The sequence below is a fragment of the Hyperolius riggenbachi genome, chromosome 5 (genome assembly GCF_040937935.1).
Source record: "Hyperolius riggenbachi isolate aHypRig1 chromosome 5, aHypRig1.pri, whole genome shotgun sequence".
In the NCBI taxonomy this organism is placed as follows: domain Eukaryota; kingdom Metazoa; phylum Chordata; class Amphibia; order Anura; family Hyperoliidae; genus Hyperolius; species Hyperolius riggenbachi.
Genome location: NC_090650.1, coordinates 36624495 through 36645248, shown reverse-complemented (window position 1 = coordinate 36645248; position 20754 = coordinate 36624495). Strand labels below are relative to the sequence as shown.

Sequence of the window (20754 nt, the reverse complement as noted above, 5' to 3'; positions counted from 1 at the left end):
ACACAAATAAACAAACATGCCTGCAGGGATCAGAGCCCACCAACAGAAATCTCTGTTGGTGGGCAGAAAAGGGGAGGGGTTACTTGTGTGCTGAGTTGTATGGCCCTGCATATGGGCCCCTATCTCGTTCATTAGCCAGGGACTACCTGTGTTTAAAATCTGTGGGCCCTCATACTACATGGAGGAGATAAAATTGACCAGTATACAACCAAGGAGTGCTCACTCAATTTGGCAAGAAATTTAGAATCAGATATGAAAGGCTCTCGTTTTTAAACAATTTTAATTCAGTTTAATAATATATTTAATTGATTCAAAATGTAAATCAATGAAAGAAAAAATCCACGAAACATGAAACAAAAATATCTCTCAAAATATCAATCTCAATATCCGTGTCCGTGGGTGAAGTGCGCTGCGGCGAAAAATGTGCTTGGCTCTGACACTGAAGAAAGCGGCATGCACAGCGTGATGCAGAAAAAAGTGGGAGTGACCATAGCATGTTGTGGGTGGAGCCAAATACTAGCAAAATACTTGTAGGCCCCGGTTAAGAAACCATGTATAGGTGGTGCCCCAGTATAGGTAGCAAGGTATAGGCGGTTCCAGCCCCTGTATAGGTAGCCAGGTATAGGTGGTGACCCAGTATAGGTAGCCAGATATAGGTGGTGTCCCAGTATAGAAAGTCAGCTGTAGCGGGTGCACTCATCTGCTCCCCACGTTCAAGCGCTGATGTCTCTCTTCTCTCAGTGATGGAACGTGGTGTGCTGGTTAGTGAGCCACAGGCCCGCAGCCAGCCCTTCCATCGCTTTTGGGGGGGGGGGACAGGGCCCCTGGAAGCCCTGGGCCCCTCACTGCAGTGTCAGTTGCTCCCCCCCCTGATGGCTGCCCTGAGATAGGTAATATAATCTCTTCTTACCCACTCTGTTTTAAAAGAACAGGCAAATGTTTGTGATTTCATGGGGGCAGACATCTTTTTCATGGGGCAACCATCTTTTTCTTGAGGGCAGCCATCTTTTTGGGTAAAAGGAGGAGACAGGGAACATTAGACACAGTTCCAACTGTTCTGTGTCCTAATCACCCCTCCCAGTTGCACACGCTAGGCTTCAAATCTCAAATTCAAAATAAAAAAAAAATGTGCACCGAAACAGCAGAACGAGTACAACGACATCAGAAATCCCATCATGCTTTGCACAGCATCAGGGGAAAAATGCCCAGACAGTTTTCTTCTGTGCAGCTAAAAATGAGGCTTGGGTAAGAAAAACAAATTTCTGATGCTGTGAAACTGTTATAGACACACCAAGCCTCTTCAGTGCTGCTGAGTAGATTTTTAGTCTGGAGGTTCACTTTAACCTAAATATGGATTTTCTTGGCCACAGTTTGATATACCAGAAGGCAGTCCCATACCTCTCGCTGCACTAACAAAGATGAGGACATTCTCTCAGGCAGAGTCTATGGTTCTCGAGGTGACCGTTATCTTTGGTTCTGTCAGTCAGACTGTCTGTCTCCCTAGACTAATTTGCAGGCATAAGTCTAAATTCTGACTAAAAGACAGAGTCTCAACAGTGTTCAGAAGTTTTGCCGATTCTATTTTTTGAAGGGCAAGAAAAGAATAATAAGTATGAATGACGCATCATATTTCTTTTTAATTACCAGTCCAATGACACTTTGTGGAATTCTCATTTAAAATGTCTGCTGGTTTAGACTAACACAGCCAGTAGTGTTATATGAATAACTTGTATGGGGAGGAGAGTGGTTTCTACTCATGATGGTTATTCGTAACCTCCAAGTTTCTGTAAAATGAGAGAGACCAGGAGCCCAATGGTCTGATATCACTGTATACCGTATTTTTCGCCTTATAAAACTGAGTTTTTCATCCCCAAAGTGGGGGAAAAGTCACTGCAATTTTTGGATCAATTGCCAAAAAATGTGCATACACATACGTGTTTACACAATTGCAACGCAAAAATGCATAGAAAAGGGGCATTTTTGGGTGCATCTTATAAGGGGAAAAATAAGGTGAGTGAATATATTGAGAAATGTGTGTATATATACTCACAAAGGAGGGTTGCAAAAACTTCCAACCACCGTCAGGTCCTGTGGGAAGATAACCGTCCCCTCTCGGTGTCGCAGGTCTTTTGGTGCAGATGCTGGTTTGATTGGTCTTGCTGCTTTATAATTTTTGAGGACACAAGGGGCCATATGCAATTCACTTTTTCACCTGAGTTTTCTCCTAGGAGATAATTTTTCATCTTCGTTGATTTAAAACAACTTTCCAGGACTTTTCAACTGAAAATGTACCAAAAAGTAGGTGAAAAAGTACTATCAAAATTATTTTAAGGATTTTCTTGCTTTCTGGTGGCTTAAAAGTCCTTGTTTTTGACAATTTTAAAAATAGCACCTAGGAGCAGGGGTCGAGTCCTGCGTGGACGCGGGTGAACGGCGTCCATCCACTTTTTCTTCAGCGTGGACGCCGTTCACCCTGGCTTGTGTGGAGGGGAGCAGAGCAGAGAAGGAGAGCTATGGGGACAGTGGGAATGGGCGGACATCTCCCCCCCCCATCCCTCACCTTCGTGCTCCCCTTCCTGCCTCTCCCCTCCAGTGTTTTGAAGTGTCGGGCCCGGCGGCGAAAGTGGGCGGAGACTTTCCGCGTTCCAGTCGCATGGGACGCTCCACTCTGTGTGCGGCTAGAAGACCAGACTAGCCGCACACAGAGCGGAGCGTCCCATGCGACTGGAACGCGGTAAGTCTCCGCCCACTTTCGCCGCCGGGCCGACACTTCAAAACACTGGAGGTGAGAGGCAGAAAGGGGAGCACGAAGGTGAGGGATGGGGGGGGGGGAGATGTCCGCCCATCCCCGCTGTCCCCATAGCTCTCCTTCTCTGCGCTGCTCCCCTCCTGCTGGGGGCACACCTGGCTACCTGGGCACATAATCCCCTGCCTACATATACTGGGCACATATACCCCTGCCTACATATACTGTGTATATATACCCCTGGCTACATATACTGGGCATATATGCCCCTGGCTACATATACTGGGCATATATGCCCCTGGCTACATATACTGGGCATATATACCCCTGGCGACATATACTGGGCATATATACCCCTGGCGACATATACTGGGCATATATACCCCTGGCTACATATACTGGGCATATATACCCCTGGTGACATATACTGGGCATATATACCCCTGCCTACATATACTGCGCACATATACCCCTGCCTATATATACTGGGCACATATCCCACTGGCTACATATACTGGACACATATACCTCTGGCTACATATTCTAGGCAACTATACCTCTGGCTACATATACTGGGGACTACTATACTCAAGGCTACTTATACTGGGGACACCTATAGACCTGGCTAACTGGGGGTACCTATTTTGGGGAAACTGCTGTCAGATTATCTGCATTTTTGTGGAACCGCTGTTATGTATTTTGGGGAACAGCTGCCAGATTATGTGTATGTTAGGGGAACGGCTGCTGCCAGATTACGTGTATTTTGGGGAACTGCTGCCAGATTGTGTATGTATGGAGGACAACTACTGCCAGATTATATGTCCTTTGGGTGTTACGTGTATTTTGGGTGATCCGCTGCCAGGTTTCGCGTATTTTGGGGAACTGCTTCCAAATTATGTGTATGTTGGTGGAACTGCTGCTGCCACATTGTCTATTTTGGGGGAACCACTTCCATATTATCTGTATTTTGGAGGAATTTCTACCAGATTATGTGTCTTTTTGGTGAAATGCTGTCAGATTACATCTATTTTTGGGGGATACACTACGGCAGAGCTCAAACTTCCTCGGCAGACCTTTTACATCACTGCTAAGGTCATGTATATTTGGCCCCACCCATGACCACGCCCACGGTGTGCTTGACCACGCCCATTTTTGGGCGCGCAGGAGTTCTCCAAGTGAGTCCACTCACTTCTTTTCCCAGGACTAGACCCCTGCCTAGAAGTAAATTCAGACGGCCGGCGTGGTGACGACAGACGTAACGTTTCAGGAAGAAGGAGCCCGACACTCGGGCCCAGTGTCGCCGGGGAGCCATTTCTGGCCAGGCCCTGGGAGAAGAGCCACTACACTGGGCTGCAGAAAGCCCCAGGTGAGTACCAATTTCGTTTTTATTTAGAGCTCGGAGTCCCTTTAAGGGTGCCTCCAACAGTGTTTCCTAGATTTATATGGGGTAGGTTGAGGCCATCCACTTAACCAAGCACTGAGCTAGTTTTTCTGTATCTTTTTAGTTTTTATATGTAATTTTCATGCTTAAATTAGACCACCAACACCTTGATTCATTTACCTACCTTCACTAAAGTGTGCCTCGCATGGCCATAATCCAAATTTTTGGATATTCAGTTTTTGAGTGAGCATGAAAAAGGGCGCCGTGAAAAGGGGCCCAGTTGGATAATGATCAAGGCAAAAGGAAGAGAGATTTACCGGGCACCAGTTGCTGATAAGTCACCTATTTATTGCTCCCAACACCTTCAATAATACATGCAAAAAATCTAGCCTTACAGCTGTTTCACGGGAGAACCCGCTTCTTCAGAGGCAGCAGATCTTTGTATCTGCTGCCTCTGAAGAAGCGGCTTCTCCCGTGAAACAGCTGTAAGGCTAGATTTTTTGCATGTATCATTGAAGGTGTTGGGAACAATAAATAGGTGACTTATCAGCAACTGGTGCCCGGTAAATCTCTCTTCCTTTTGCCTTGATCAGTTAAATCTCTTGCTGGAGGCACAATTGCATATAGCACCTGCATCTCATGACCTGCCAGATCAACATCTTGTGCCGATTTTTTCTTTAACCTCTTCTCATAAAATACGAACCAGTTGGATAATGAAATGGCGCTGGTGAACGAAATCTGATAACGATAAACATCGTTATCAAACTTGGTTAATGATAAATACCGTTGTAAAAACCGACGGGAAGTAACGAAAAGATATAACCATTAAAAATAGCTACATAATTCAACAATACAGCTTAACCCAACCCTACTCTCACACAGAACCCTCCCCTTGTGGTGCCTAAAACTAACCACTTCCCTGATGGTGCCTAGCCCTAACCACCCCCTGGTGGTGCCCAACCTTAACTCCCCCCCCCCCCCCGGTGTTGCCTAACCCTAACTACCCCCTGGCGGGGCCTAACCCTAACTCCCCCCCCCTGGTGTTGCCTAAAACTAACCGACACCCAGGTGGTGCCTAACCCTAACCACTCCCCCTGGTGGTGCCTAACCCTAACCACTTTCTCTGCAGACACACCCTTTTACACTTAGAAATGATAATATCTTTGATAACATAAAAATCTGTACATACAAACAAAATAATATGACAAAAACTATAATGCTGCAAGCTTCTAAAATGATAACATACTTCAAAAACTTAAATGTTCTAATGTTGTTAGCGATATTTATAACGGCACCCTTTTTTCTTATTTTTTTGCCATATTAACGATAATTGCATTAGAGTCTACTCTCAGCCGGCACCGTTTTTTCCTGATACCAGTCTGACTATGTCATAATGATTTTGTTTTCTTCATATATGCAACAGTACATTGATAAGGCACCTATTAGCATAGAGTTTTAGCCAGGGCCGGTTTAGGCAACAATGGGGCCCCAGAGCAAAATAAACCTGCCCTCCCCCCCCCCCCAACAGATACCCCGGAGCAAAAATCGACAGTAAGGGACCTTTTTTGCAGCTGGTATAGTCAGGGTGTGAAGCCCCAATCGGTCGGAGCTCCACATTCTGGCTACCCCAGCCTGCATGGGGGACAAGGGGTTAAAACGTTTCAGGAGGGGGGACCCCACATAATTTAAAAAAAAAATCCCACACTCTAAACATAAAAAAAATTTGGGAAAATAGGAAAAAAATGCCAGGGATCTGCATACAGCCATATTGCGGCTGTATAGCGATCCCTGGCCAAAGGGCTGCGGCTGCGTATGGACCCCCTGGAAACCCCGTCAGGAAATGTATTGCTCTTTCTTTTGATACATGTAAAATTACACTACCGTTAGGTACTAAAAGTGACATTTACCGCCGGCCCTGGTTTTAGCATACTGTACATTGATATTGTGATCCTCCATAATTAGGGCCGATTTTAGGCATTGACAAACCAGGCAGATGCCTGAGGTGACAAGTGGAGAAAGGGAGCACCACAGAGCAAGTCTTAGCGCACTGTACTTTGTGGAATTCTTATAGCCAACTGTTAATTCCATTAGGAGATGAATGGCAATTTTAGCACACAAATATGCTCTGCTGTGTCGATAGTTTCAACTCATGCTTGTTTCCGGGTTGTGATTCAGACACTACTGATGCATGAAAGATCAGCAGGATGCTAGACAACTGGCATTGTTTAAACGGAAATAGACATGGCAGCCTACATATACCATTCACTTCAGTTGTCCTTTAAGCAGTATGGAAGAAAGATACAGAAACGCTGCAGAATTTGCTGCAGTAGAATGACGGTGTTTTGCCTTAGACTGCCCGAGTCTAGAGTGCTGTTGACAGACAATCCACTGCTAATTAGTGTCCATAAATCACATCCATCTGGCAGGGGGCCTTGAGGCAGCCCCGTAGCACACTAGCAAATTATAATTTTCATCTGGCCAAGAAACACGTGAACGTCCTCAGAAAATGTGGAAGTCTGCAGGCGGGAAATGGGAAGCGTGGTCTGGTCTGATCAGCCTGCCGCCCCCACCACCGCTAACACATTGATAAAGGGAGGGGGGGCACCAAGAGCCCAATATTGTATAGATGAAAATGAATAATGAGTAATATAACAATTTAATACTCACAAACCAGGGTTACCATTAGGCAACCACTGTGAAGGCAGGTGGGGAGATTAACCTGACCCCACTCAGGATTAAAAGTCGCTCTCTGTAGATGGGAAGAAGATGGGTACAACCCTCCACCAAGGGTTGACTTAGCAATATGTAGAAGCTTTCCAGAGGCGCCGATAGAATAAAAGTCACTTAATCAAGCTTAAAACCGATGGGGCAGTGATGGACCTATCCCATCCATGCGGACAAAGCAAACAAAGGAAGGACTGTGGCATCAACAGTCAAACAACAATTTATTTATACTCCACAGTAAAAATAGGCAACGCGTTTTACTGGCTCTATCCTGCTTCATCAGGCCAATCAAAAAGGAGCATGCAGCTTATCAGCATCAAAACCACACTGAGGCGCCAATACACTTTTATTCTATTGGCGCCTCTGGAAAGCTAACTCATTGATGGAAAAGCCTTCCGAAGATTGGTATTTTAACTTCCAAAGCTTGCTATCGTAACAAATGAAATGATGGCTTCCTGTAGCTGCCAATATGTACTAGAAGAATTTTTTTTATTATTTAAAATTTTTATTGATTTTCAGAATTAAATTGAAATGACACAAGGGAGTCAAGAAAACCAGGAGCCAATAGTGTAGTATGATAAAACACTGAAAAGTATATACTGAATTTTTTGGACCATAAAACTCTCCTGACCTAAACCTAGGTTTAGAAGACAAAAACCAGGGAAAAATATATATACTAAATCTGTGTGCGCCCATTGTGCAGGGGCTTCCTGTGGAACTTCTCCCCCTAACCCTTTCTGCCTCCACCAGCTACACTAACTAACCACTAATTATACTACCAGCTATGCTAACTAATATCTAAGCAGATCGTATGCCCTCATCTTTCAAGACGGCGCTCCAAGTCTTCTGTCTCCTTCTCCATCTCCAGCCGCTGTAATGACTTACGGCTGTTCAGAGTCCTCCGTCTTGTCCATTTCCAGCTGATGTAATGACATTCTGCTCACCTGGTCATACATTTGCACTATGAGACGCACTGACTTTCCCCCCTACTTTTTTGGGGGAAAATGTGCGTCTTATAGTTCAAAAAATATGGTAAGTTAAGGGTGTCGATCACAAATTTCAGGTTGCAAGAATCCAGCTACCACCAATCAGTCTTGCGGAGGATTTCTGAGGATCCCAATTAAGCAAGAAATACTAAAATGACAACCTCCCAACGCCAACAGAGGTGTAAGAACAATATTTGAGGGTAGAGGCGTCTAAAACCCACTCTGTTCAATAAATATTTTAAAAGAATAAAGAGTCACTTTGACTACTTGAAGACCTTCAGAAGAAGTAAGCCAGGTATGGTTGGTATAATCCTTCTTAAAGTGTTCTTAACAGATTTATAGTTTGTGGGCGCCTCCGCCCTTAGGTAACAAAGGAGGCCTACATGAATAAAATATACACAGTACACTATCCAGAGCCACCCACTTGACACCCTGCGCTCTCTTCCAAGCTGTGATTTCACTCCCCTTCCTGTACGCATACAGGTATCGCAGGCAGCCCCTCATCCTTTTGCGATGCTGCCACACCATAGACAGAAAACAGCACTTAGTGTGACCACCGCTGATATCCTCAAACCAATACTCCACTAGGGCTGAGCACAAGTTTCACATAAGCCTAATTTCTCATTGAAATTCACAATTACGATGCAAAATCGAAATGTGAAATTTCAGGAAAAATCGTAATTGTAATCCTTTCTAATTTCGCATACATTTTAATGTAATTTTAGTGTAATTTCATGACGACTTTGGCGGTTAATAAAAAAGCCCCCTTTATACAAGCTATTGTCACCCAAATTGCTACATATATATGTTAAGGACAATAGCGGGTACAAGTCAATAAAAAAAGAAAATTGATTTTAAAAAATGCAAAGAAAAAAGGTTTTTAAACTCAGAAAAAATATAGTTTAAAACCCATTTTTCTTTGCATTTTTAAAATCGATTTTCTCAAAAACTACAAGGTATTTTTGAAAAAAAAAAAGTTTTATTTTTAACATATATAGCAAATTGGTGGCAATAGTATGTATGTGGCCTTTGCTATTCACCGCTAAATTTGGCACAAAGTTACTTGAAAATTACATAAAAATTTACGCAAAATTAAAAATAATTACAATTACTGAAAAAATGAATTACGATTTTTCCTGAAATTTCACTTTATGTTTTAGCCTACGCAAAATTTGTGCTGAGTACTAGTGGAGTATTGGTTTGATGATATCAGCGGTGGTCACACTAAGGGTGTTCACAAAAGGGTGCTAACTAAAAGCCCCTTAGCACCAGGGCTGTGGAGTCTGAGTCGTGGAGTCGGAGTCGGAGCAATTTTGGGTGCCTGGAGTCGGAGTCTGGTAAAAATGCACCGACTTCGACTCCTAATGAATTTGTAACTGTAATTAAAATAGAAAATATGATAAAATGTTCTATTTCTCACATAATAGTCATTAAAAATAATATATATATACAGTATATATACAGTAATAGCTGTGCTCAGTCCACAAAAATGAAATAAACCAATCAAAATTAGTTACTTGTGCTGCTTCAATAAAGCAGTCCCCGTATTTTTAGTCAGATATACATATCTGATTGTGACTGTATATATGATATGTACACAGGAATCTCTTATACTGTATATACTAAATAACATCTATGCTGTAAGAATAAAGCCTGATGTGTAGCCGTGTCACTAATAGAGATCGTCAATGAGATGGAAATAATTCTGCGTTAATTCTGATTTATGCAAATGTATGCACTTTCTTTGCTCATGAAATCAAATAATTTGATATTTTGTTAAAATTTGGTTTGGTGACTACAGATTAAAGGGTACCTGAGACGGATGAAAAGTAAAGTTTTATACATACCTGGGGCTTCCTCCAGCCCCCTTCAGGCCAATCAGTCCCTCGCTGTCCTCCGCCACCTGGATCTTCTGCTATGAGTCCTGGTAATTCAGCCAGTCAGCGCAGTCCAGCCACGTGCCGCTCCTACAGCCAGGAGCGTTCTGCACCTGCGTAATAGTGCTGCGCAGGTGTAGTACGCTCCCGGCAGCGGAGTGTGTGCATGTGCACTACGCCAGACTGGCTCAAGTACCTGGACTCATAGCAGAAGATCCAGGTGGCGGAGGAGGACAGCGAGGGACTGATTAGCCTGAAGGGGGCTGGAAGAAGTACCAGGTATGTACAAAACTTTAATTTCATCTGTCTCAGGTTTACTTTGTAGTAGTACTATACTCTACATATGCACTCCCTACAGAGCTTCAGGGAATCCACTGAGAATGTTGTGCACATCGAACACAGAGGTGTTGTCTATCACCCATAAACCTGGTTCAGATTGTACATGAAGAATGTGTAATAGAGGAAGAATCTCCTTATTCCCCTGCAGAGTACCTGCACATCATTCTTACATGTACCCACAGTTACATTGCCTAGGGCCTGATAGATGTTCTTTGTTCCGGTTTGTACCTTTTACAAGTACTCTTAACAAGGACTAGTTTTAGTCTAAAGGGAATAAATATAGTAGTCTACATATTCTTCTCACTTAAGTTGTCTTGTAAAATTCCTAAGCTTTGGCAGTTAAGAGACGAATTTCACGTTAGTCGAGGAGTCGGAGTCGTGGAATCCTAAACTGAGGAGTCGGAGTCGGTGGAATCCTAAACTGAGGAGTCGGTGGATTTTTGGACCGACTCCACAGCCCTGCTTAGCACGCCTAAAGCCCTTTATAATGCGCAAAGTTTTGCACCGTGCAACGTTTTGGGCGCACCCGGTGCAACGTTTTAGGCGCACCCAGTGCAACGGTTTGATCGCATTTAGCACACACTGCACAGCGCTAAACTTTGCGCGCGTGCTAATTGCTTAGCACCATAGTTAGCACGCCCAAAGCTTTTAGGGTGCCTTTTTGTGAATCGAGCACTAAGTGTTGTTTTCTGTCTATGGTGTGGCAGCTTCGCAAAAGGATGAGGGGCTGTTTGTAATACCTGCATGCATGCAGGAAGGGTAGTGCAATCCCAGCTTGGAAGAGAGCACAGGGTGTCAAGTGGATGGCTGGGTAGTGTACTGGTTAAGGTCTCTGCCTTCGACATTTGAGACAAGGGTTCAAATTCTGGCTAGGATCAGTACATAGTCAGTAAGAATTCCTTGAGCAAGACTCCCTAACACTGCAGGGTGGCCTCTTGAGCGCCCCCTTAGTGGCTGCAGCTCTTGAGTGCTTTGAGTCCAACAGGAGAAAAGCGCTTTACCAATATTATTATTAAGTGTTGTTATACAGTACCATGATATGATTTTCTTTTTCTTTTTTCACATTAACTTTTTGAGAGTGTTGCACATACAAGTGGATCTGGCTAGGAAGAAAAAGACTGGACACGTGTGGTGGCAAACTCCAGTGGATTTAGTGGATGTGCTTCAAACTAGACCAGCTTCAAGTCCACTAATTTACCTGATCACTGCCATGTGATGCATTCTGTTTTCTTCCTCGATGGCTTTAGTTGACTAGATTCTAGGTTCTTAGCAGTTGGAAGGCGCAACCCCGGGTTGAACTTCTGGAGGGTTCTGGGAATGCAAGGGCCTGGTAAATTTAATTATATTTAGGAAAGTTTGAATTTTTTTAGAGAATTATACTTACTTTTATAAACAAAATCAGGAAAGTTGTTTTGTTAATTGTAGACAATAGGAGAATGACTAGAAATCATATGTATACACTTTGGGTGTAAGTAGAAATGTGTAAGTATTTAGGGGTACAAGGGATACTTGAGATAGTTTGACCCATATCGGTGGCACTTGATAGGCAGCAAGCATAGCCGTTTATAAAGGTGTAAATACCAAAATAATGTTGAGATTGAGAAACACTGGTCTAGAAGACAGACTTTTGAAACCAGGGATGGTCGTACTCAGCCAACTTTGCTACGCTGGAATTGGTTTTACGCAATTACGCTTCGCCAAACTACGACTTTCGATATTAAATATTCATTTCGTATGCATTTTGTAGACTACGTGTTAAAATACGCAATTACGCGTAGTGCGAACCGTAGTGTATGCGGATGCTTATGCCCGCATGCAGAAAATTTTACGCATTAATTCTTCTGTAAATGCTTGTACTGGGAACTCTTCTATGCGTACGTTCCCCTTTCCAATGCTTAAATTTGTAAGCATACAATCACACGCAGAAAATTAGACGCTAGTAACACATTCGTAGTTCACTACGCAATACACATGTTAACTACGCACAGTGGGCGTAAGCTACGCGTAGCGGTATTTCACTACGCGTAAATTCGTAAGCGTAGTTTTGAAACTTCACCTATGAACTACGATGCATAGATGCAAACTGCAATGCGTAAATTCGCACTGGCATAGTTTCTGCTCTTCCCTGTTTGAAACGTATGCAAACTGTAGACAAGACACAAAGCATTTATATTGCACTCTTCTCCTGGCGACTCAAAGCATCAGAGCTGCAGCCACTAGGGCACACTCTACAGGCAGTAGCAGTGTTAGGAAATATTGCCAAAGATGTCTCTGAATACATTCAGCTTACTGAACACAGGTAGAGTCGAGATTTGAATCCTGGTCTCCTGTGTCAGTACACTATCCAGCCACTGGATCTAAAACGTTACTTAGATAGCCTTGTCTGGGTTCCAAGCTAAAGAAGCCAAGTTTATCAAACATTTCTTGATGAGACCTTCCATTCCTTTGAGTCATTTAGTTACACGTTTTTTTTTTTTGTATTTGTTTAAACATTTCAAATCCCTCCTGTAATGTGGTGTTAAATGTGTATCCCATACTCCAGATGTGACCTGACAAGATATTTTTACAGAGGAAATGGTATACTAGCATCTTGCGATATTATTTCCCATTTTATGCATCTCAAAATTTTATTTGCTTTAGCAGCCACTGCTTGGCATTGACTAAGGTTGTTCAACTTGTTATCAGCCAGTATTCCTTCTCCAAGTCTGATGTTCCCAGAAGCCATTTAATTAATATGGCACTCGACCACTGGCACTTTCAGGATGCCTCACCTTACATTTGTCAACCTTTAATTTCAAAATGCCATATGCCTGACCAGATAGCCATAATCCTTCTTTAGTATGTCTGTATCCTGCCAAGTATCCTGCTAAGTGTTCATAGTTTCTCCTAATTTTGTATCATCGGTGAGGATATCAAGGATGGAACTGTAAAGGCATCACCTGTTGCCTCATGTCTTCAGGTAGTAGCTCTTAGTCCTGGGACTTCAATCCACAAAAAAATGGGAGGGTGTTAACATTGTTACAATGACTGATCAAAGCAAGGCTGCATGGCAGGTAACAATGAGTATGTTTTCCTGCACATTATAAATTATTTTTTCACCCCACCACCCAACCCAATGCCCCTGACTGACATCACAATATCTGTTGGTGGTACATCAATCGCAAGTCCCCAAGCACTGCCTAGGTATAGTACTGGACTCAACTCTCTTATTCAAACCACACACATTGACAAACTATCTTCCTCTTGTTTTCTTCATCTAAAAAACATCTCCTGCACCCTTTCCTCACACAGGACTCAACCAAACCATTGGTGCATGCATGCCCTGATTATCTCATGTCTAGACTATTGAAACTCTATTCTCTGTGGCCTACTCGCTAACCACACAACAGTCTATCCTGAACTCTGCTGCATGACCCATCCACCTCTCCCCCTGATTCTCCAGCCCAATCCCCCTCTGTCAGTCTCTTCACTGGTTGCCAGTCACACCGCATCCACCTCTCCTCCCGCTTCTCCAGCCCAATCCCCCTCTGTCAGTCCCTTCACTGTCTGCTAGTCACACCTCATCCACCTCTCCTCCCGCTTCTCCAGCCCAATCCCCCTCTGTCAGTCCCTTAACTGTCTGCTAGTCACACCTCATTCACCTCTCCTCCCGCTTCTCCAGCCCAATCCCCCTCTGTCAGTCCCTTCACTGTCTGCTAGTCACACCGCATCCACCTCTCCTCCCGCTTCTCCAGCCCAATCCCCCTCTGTCAGTCCCTTCACTGTTTGCCAGTCACACCGCATCCACTTCTCCTCCCGCTTCTCCAGCCCAATCCCCCTCTGTCAGTCCCTTAACTGTCTGCTAGTCACACCTCATTCACCTCTCCTCCCGATTCTCCAGCCCAATCCCCCTCTGTCAGTCCCTTCACTGTCTGCTAGTCACACCTCATTCAACTCTCCTCCCGCTTCTCCAGCCCAATCCCCCTCTGTCAGTCCCTTCACTGTGTGCTAGTCACACCTCATTCATCTCTCCTCCCGCTTCTCCAGCCCAATCCCCCTCTGTCAGTCCCTTCACTGTCTGCTAGTCACACCTCATTCACCTCTCCTCCCGCTTCTCCAGCCCAATCCTCCCTCTGTCAGTCCCTTCACTGTCTGCTAGTCACACCTCATTCACCTCTCCTCCCGCTTCTCCAGCCCTATCCTCCTCTGTCACTCCCTTCACTGGCTGCCAATCACAACTCATCCACCTCTTCTCCTGCTTCTCCAACCCTATCCCCCTCTGTCACTCCCTTCACTGGCTGCCAATCACACCTCATCCACCTCTCTTCCCATTCTCCAGCCCAATCCTCCCTCTGTCAGTCCTTTTACTGTCTGCTAGTCACACCGCATCCACCTCTCCTCCCGCTTCTCCAGCCCAATCCCCCTCTGTCAGTCCTTTCACTGGCTGCCAATCACACCTCATTCACCTCTCCTCCCGCTTCTCCAGCCCTATCCCCCTCTGTCACTCCCTTCACTGTCTGCTAGTCACACCTCATTCACCTCTCCTCCTGATTCTCCAGCCCAATCCTCCCTCTGTCAGTCCCTTCACTGTCTGCTAGTCACACCTCATTCACCTCTCCTCCCGCTTCTCGAGCCCAATCCTCCCTCTGTCAGTCCCTTCACTGTCTGCTAGTCACACCGCATCCACCTCTCCTCCCGCTTCTCCAGCCCAATCCCCCTCTGTCAGTCCCTTCACTGTCTGCTAGTCACACCTCATCCACCTCTCCTCCCACTTTTCCAGCCCTATCCCAATCTGTCACTGCCTTCAATGGCTGCCATTCACACCTCATCTACCACTCCTCTTGATTCTCCAGCCTTACCCCATTCTGTCAGTCCCTTCACTGGCTGCCAGTTACAACCATCAACCATCTGCAATCTCCGCTCTTCCAACAATATTCTCCTGTCTTCCTCTAGACTGTAAGGCCAATTGGCCAGGGCTTACTTTGTAATGTGTACGCACATCTTCCAACATTATGTAAAAATCTGTAATTAATGTCTTCGCTGTATAAGCTGTAATCCACCAATGCCTTGTACGGTTAACTGTTGTATTGTTTATATTGTATTGTTATATCATGTAATCCATTGTACAGTGGCACGAAAGATGCTGGCACTATATAAATCAATAACAATAATAAGTGTGAACCCGCCACTATGGCACCTCCAGAACCCAAATCACACAGTGTGCACCACCATAGCCCCAATTTATATTGTGGCCCATGGGGGTGTCTACATCAGCCTGGTGCCTCACGCACAATTTTACGTGTCCGCCCTGTTAGGTTTTTTCCTAAAGTAATAAAAGCGGGGATGTGAAGTTGTAGATGTAGACAGAAATAAAATATGTTGCTACATCATCATAGAAGAACGGTACTTAGTTAATACTTAACCCATTAGCAGCTTTAATAGAGTTACAGGATCTCATTTGAGATAAGTGCTCTGCTTTTGACCTCAGTCAGTAGAACTCATTGTGCTGTAAATTCTTGGAATGATTTGATCTCTCTGTACTGGCAGAAAATATAGAAAATCAAAGAAGCCGTATGTTAATGTCTCCGTAGTGACAAATGGCCATAAATATGCATTACAGCAGTACTAATTAGGTGTAAGGAAATGTAACAAATAAGAAATAAAAAAGTGCTAAAATAAATCCTGGAGAAATTCTAAGCCTCTAAATAGATTGGCTGATAAAGGGCTAAAGACCAGCTAGCGACCTGGAAATAAAATAGATATGGTACATAGCACAGTTGTCAGTGGATATCAAACCACAAGGGAGTTCTACGCAAAAAGTTTTGCGTGTGTGTCCGTTTTTTTTTTCTATTCTCTGCTGTTCTCTAGACAACTCAACTATTTGTCTTGTTTTTTTTTTTTTGTTTTATTAAAAATAATTGCATTTTCATCATAGTAAATGTTCACATCATATACCATATCAAATGAACAACCAAGCAGTACAACAAACATAAACTTTTAAATGCCTGAAACTAGATTGGAAGGGGTTAACTTAAAACAGTCAGTGATAAAAACATTAAAAAAAGGTTTATAAAAAAAGAAACTTATTGAGAGGGGAAAAATATAACTAAGAAAAGAACTAAAAAAGGATCTAATCCTGAACATATCATACTCTAAATGACAAGTATATTTAATCCTTGCAAATATTAATGAGGGTGATTAGGTCCGGTGAGGTGATGAAAGTCTTGTCCTTGGAACAACGGGTGGATCAAAGGGTGCAGTTGTAACGTAGGGTGCATTCCTGTGCTGGGGTGGGGTGCTAAGAGGGTTGGGATGAGGGTGCCATGTGGAATGGCTTGGATAGTCAAGTGGGCTGGGTGGATGGAAGCTGCTGAGACTAGATGCAATGGGTGTGCCAAAGGATGACCGGCGGCAATGAGTTGAGGGTGTGCCGTGAACAAGGCTGGCGGTAAAGAGGGAAGACTGATGGATGGGAACTGGGATGGAGGCAATGAGTTCAAATGTGGCAATGGGAAATGACCAACATGGGGATGCACGGGAGATGTGACAGCATACCGCTGCATGAAAGCATGGTGTATGGTGGTGATGGACGGCTGGTGTTGGACAGCTACCGGTTGGACGGGTGGAGCACTGGAGAAGACGGGGGATCCATTTGTTGGCAAAGCTTTGAAATGCTTTGTCAGTAACTGCTTCTGCATATGCTGTTGTGCCTGAAGTTGTAATAGTTTATACTTATCAACCTCATCAGGTGCAAACGTTACGGGTTGTTGTGCTAGTGGAGGAGACGGCTTATGATGCAACCATCGGTTGTTGTCCATTTTTCTTAAGTCCTGCATAGTACTCTCGTAACAGCATTTAAAATTACCATCAACAGGACCCGGCCTCATATTTATATCCGGATGGCCCGGTCTCTTTTGGTGTTCTTTGGCGTCAGGTGAGTCAATTTCACCAGGGTGTCTGAGGGAGGGCCACCCATAGGGAAAGTTAAGGTGAACTGGGTCAGGGTTTTGCATAAATGTTTGTACTTGGCTGACAAACTGTCCTGGTGCTTCCCCAAAAGGAACCTCTGTCCTGCACTCTGTATTTATTTGTTGTATGTCACCCAAAGAGTCTTTATACTGTGTGGTTAAATGTCTATGTCCTAGGCCTTTGGATTCAATATTATTCACCAAGTTTGCAATTAGGGATTCTGCACCATTACCGGTTACAGGTTTGGTAGCATCATGCAAAGGTAGGGTTATCTCTATGGGATCTGCTAAAGGGAGGCTTATATCAAAATAATTCTGAGGGTTATTACTTAATTGTACACCATGCTCTGTGTTATTGTCTTTTGATTGTTTTGTAGAAAGTCCATTCTCTGGCAAATGTGAAACCAATGTCTGTTTCAGCAATTCATGTTGTACATCATTCTCTGAAGGACTGCTTTTACAGTTCATAGCAAGAGGTATATTTTGGAAATGATCTTTATATAAGCACTCTTTTTCAGTATAATCTTTAACATCTTCTGTACTTTGTGGACTTTTGAGGAGGGGTGATGAAGCAATGGATTTGTCTGAGGAAGATGTTTTGCTAGGAAAGTTCTCACTGCTGTTAATTTGTACTGAATGTGATCTATCTACAGTCTGATCTGTCTCTACGTCCCTCTGTGTCTTCAAGCCATGGCACCTAGAACAGACATAATGTTCCAAAGCTCCACTTCTTGATATGTCCGATGTTTTGTGCTTGTCATTTCTGCATCTACATATCGGTTTTGTTGCTGCTTCGGAAGGACAGTCACTTTCCAAAGAGGCATCACTCTTGTGCTCTCTGTCTGTATAGCATCTGTTTTCTGAAGAAGCTTCACAAGTTGATCGTGTGCTGGCCGTATCTTCATGCCTACAGGTTGAACTGCTGCTCATGGAAGAACTAGAAGAGGACTGCTGCGAAAAAGATGATTTTGTAGACATGCTTGAACTTGAATCGCTTTCAGAATCTCTACTACTATCACTGTTATCTGGAGAAAATAACTTTTCATGGTGACGCTTTCGTTTTCTCGTCTTGGATTTATTGTACCACTTGTCCTTGAAGTCCTGTGGTTCTTCATGAACAAACCTCTTTCTTTTCAGATCCCCTTCAGAACTTTTGGCCGTGCTGCTGTAGTTTGGAATTATTTTTGTATTATCATGCAGTCCATGAGACAGGATCTTCTGCTTTCTCAAAAAACGGCTTTCCCTAACAACACAACTGTGTAGACTATTAAAATAGGAGGAACTCTGAGGTCTGTGTTCTTGCAGATGACTGTACTGGGCTTTGTGCTCAGTCTCTGTGGTGGCTCCATAATTTTTAGAAGGTTCAGGCTCTTTTTTTGCCAAACCTTCCAAGTTAAGTCTTTCCCTCTTTGGCAACTGGTCATCTGTTTCACTCCCCGTGCCCTTCTCTGCATTGGTACCTGAGGTTCTGTTAATAGAATCATTCTTACACCCAACATTGTTTGCATCTTTTTCTTTTGATGTCCTTGATTTATTTTTTTGAGAACATTTGAAATCGAAGTAGAGGGGGTTGCAAGCATACGAGATCGAAGGCTGGGTTTTCGTATATGAAACAAGTTCTGTGGGCCACTGGAGGATCGTATTGCCATCTTTGCTCAAAACACTAAGAAAAGATAGTGGTTTGGCTTGATTATTGGTATTTAAAGATTCGCTTGATGAGTGCTCTATGGATTCAGTGGCATTTTGAAGAGCATCATTAGACGCTGTTGAGTTTCCTTCATTTGAGTTCCCGATTTGCTGTGCCGCGACACTTTTTTGAGACAGTAAATTGGACAAATGCTCGATTAGTATTGCATCCGCTACGGTGTGCTTGTTGGAACAAGTCTCTTGTACCGAGCTCTCAGCTTGGCTGTGGACCTCGGTTGGAGCTTTGCAAGGAAGCTCAGTCTCTGAAGTCACATTAACTTCTTTTGGACTCTGTTGATCTGTGCAAGTGGAATCTAGAGATTGCATTTCAAGTGTTGCGTTTGATTGGGCAATCTTGCTCAGTTCCTTTGTGTTTTCCAGGCTGCCTTTGTCATCTTTAAACTTCTCAATGTTTTCAGCCGTGCCGTCTGGCGGGGCTGCGTCTGTTTCATCTGGCTGAGAGCAGGCATTGCTTTCCGCCGCTGTTTCGCTGACGTGTACGTGGTGTCTAAAACTTACAGGCATTTGCTTCTCTTTGTGGTGGAGGAATTGGCTGCTTTCGTTTGCCTCTTCGATGCTCTCATTGAAAACGGAGGCTGAGGAATCCAGCTTAAGCAACGCTTTCTTTGAGAAGCAGAAGGAGACTCCTGCTCTGCTGTTGACACTGCTGCCGTTGGAGGGAGGTGGTTGGGTTTGATTTCCCGGAAAGCAGCAACCGCTGCTCTTCTGCATATCTTGCTCATTGGGAACGTCTTGTTTAGACTCTTCCGCGAGGCTGGTGAAGGCATCTCTGCTGCACACGATAGCACATCTCACGCTGGCTGTTCTCTCGTCTTTATTTGTCGTTGTATCTTCTTGTGGGCCTTTCAGTCTGGGGGCTTTAAAGAGTGGCCCATCATCAGCAGATCTGCAAAGGAAAACATAACATAAATTAACACATTTTAAAGCCCTGCTTCAGGTTTAGGTTTGTTTTTTTGGCATTATTCGTTTTTTATTCTATGGTTGGGTGGATTTTCAAAGCTGACTTCAGTCCAGTGCACACCAAAACTGCTAGCAGATCGTCAAAACGCTAGCGGTTTTTGGAGCTGATTTCAGAGCGATTCTAGGCATGTTTATAGACGTTTTCTAAACATGCCTAGCGTTTTTGGGAGCGTTTTTGTGTAGCAGATTACAAATACTGTTACAGTAAAAGCTGTTACTGAACAGCTTCTGTAACAAAAACACCTGGAAAACAACTCTGATCTAGCGTTTTCCACAGCGGTTTGCATTTTTCCTATACTTTACATTGAGGCAGAAACGCTTCTGCAAACTGCAAACATGCAGCAGGAGGCACGTTTGCGGTTTGCTAACCACTGGTGTGCACCATCCCATTGAAATACATTACTCAGGCGTTTTCACTGGCAGATGCGGTTGGCGGATCGCTCCTAAAACTGCTCGGTGTGCACTGGGCCTTCCTGAGTGAATGCCACATGCAGGTTGTTCAGAATAAACAGTGTAATTTTTTGTGTGGTTGCCCTTGGTTACCGTCGGTACCAGTGATCAAATGACCGCAATTAGGGGTTGATTTACTATAACAAATAGCGTGCCTTATCAGAGCTAACATGTCTTATCCGAGTAGCATAGCCCAATATTGAGCCAATCAAAGTGCGTGGATAATGTCCTTTAAAGTGATTGGACCCGCAGGGGCTCAGGGAAGGATGAGTGGTGCTCTCGTCATTGCCAATTAGCAGGCATAAGTTCGTAGCATGTGTTATGCTACTCTGATAAGGCATGTTAACTCTGATAAGGCGTGTTAACTAATGTGTGTTAATTCTGATAAGGCGTGTTAACTCTGATAAGGTGTGTTAACTCTGATAAGGCACTATTTGTTATAGTGAATCAACGCCTTAGTCTCAAAGTCTCTCAGACAGCAGTTTGAGCTGTCTGTACTAATACCCCCTCTCCCATTATTTCCCACAGGAAGTAGTCAAGGAGGTACAGTATAACCACTGCTATCCGAAACCCGAGAAACTGGCACTCCCTCAAGCAACTGGATTCCCTGGATGCCACAGGGGGTGTGGACCTCTCT

General features: G+C 44.0%; 1 protein-coding gene and 1 long non-coding RNA gene across 3 annotated transcripts in view; one reads left to right on the top strand and one right to left on the bottom strand.

Moving 5' to 3' along the window:
- The window catches only part of LOC137518123 (uncharacterized), a 123259-nt gene that overhangs the window by 69068 nt on the left and 33437 nt on the right, over positions 1-20754 (top strand). The window lies entirely within an intron of this gene.
- Positions 16043-20754, bottom strand: part of ZNF804B (zinc finger protein 804B) — a 475183-nt gene continuing 470471 nt past the window's right edge. For both annotated transcript variants that reach the window (XM_068235488.1, XM_068235489.1), the window contains exon 4: positions 16043-19593. In XM_068235488.1, coding sequence (XP_068091589.1) covers positions 16218-19593 — 3376 coding nt within the window. In that variant the 3' untranslated portion in view covers positions 16043-16217. The remainder of the gene's footprint in view (positions 19594-20754) is intronic.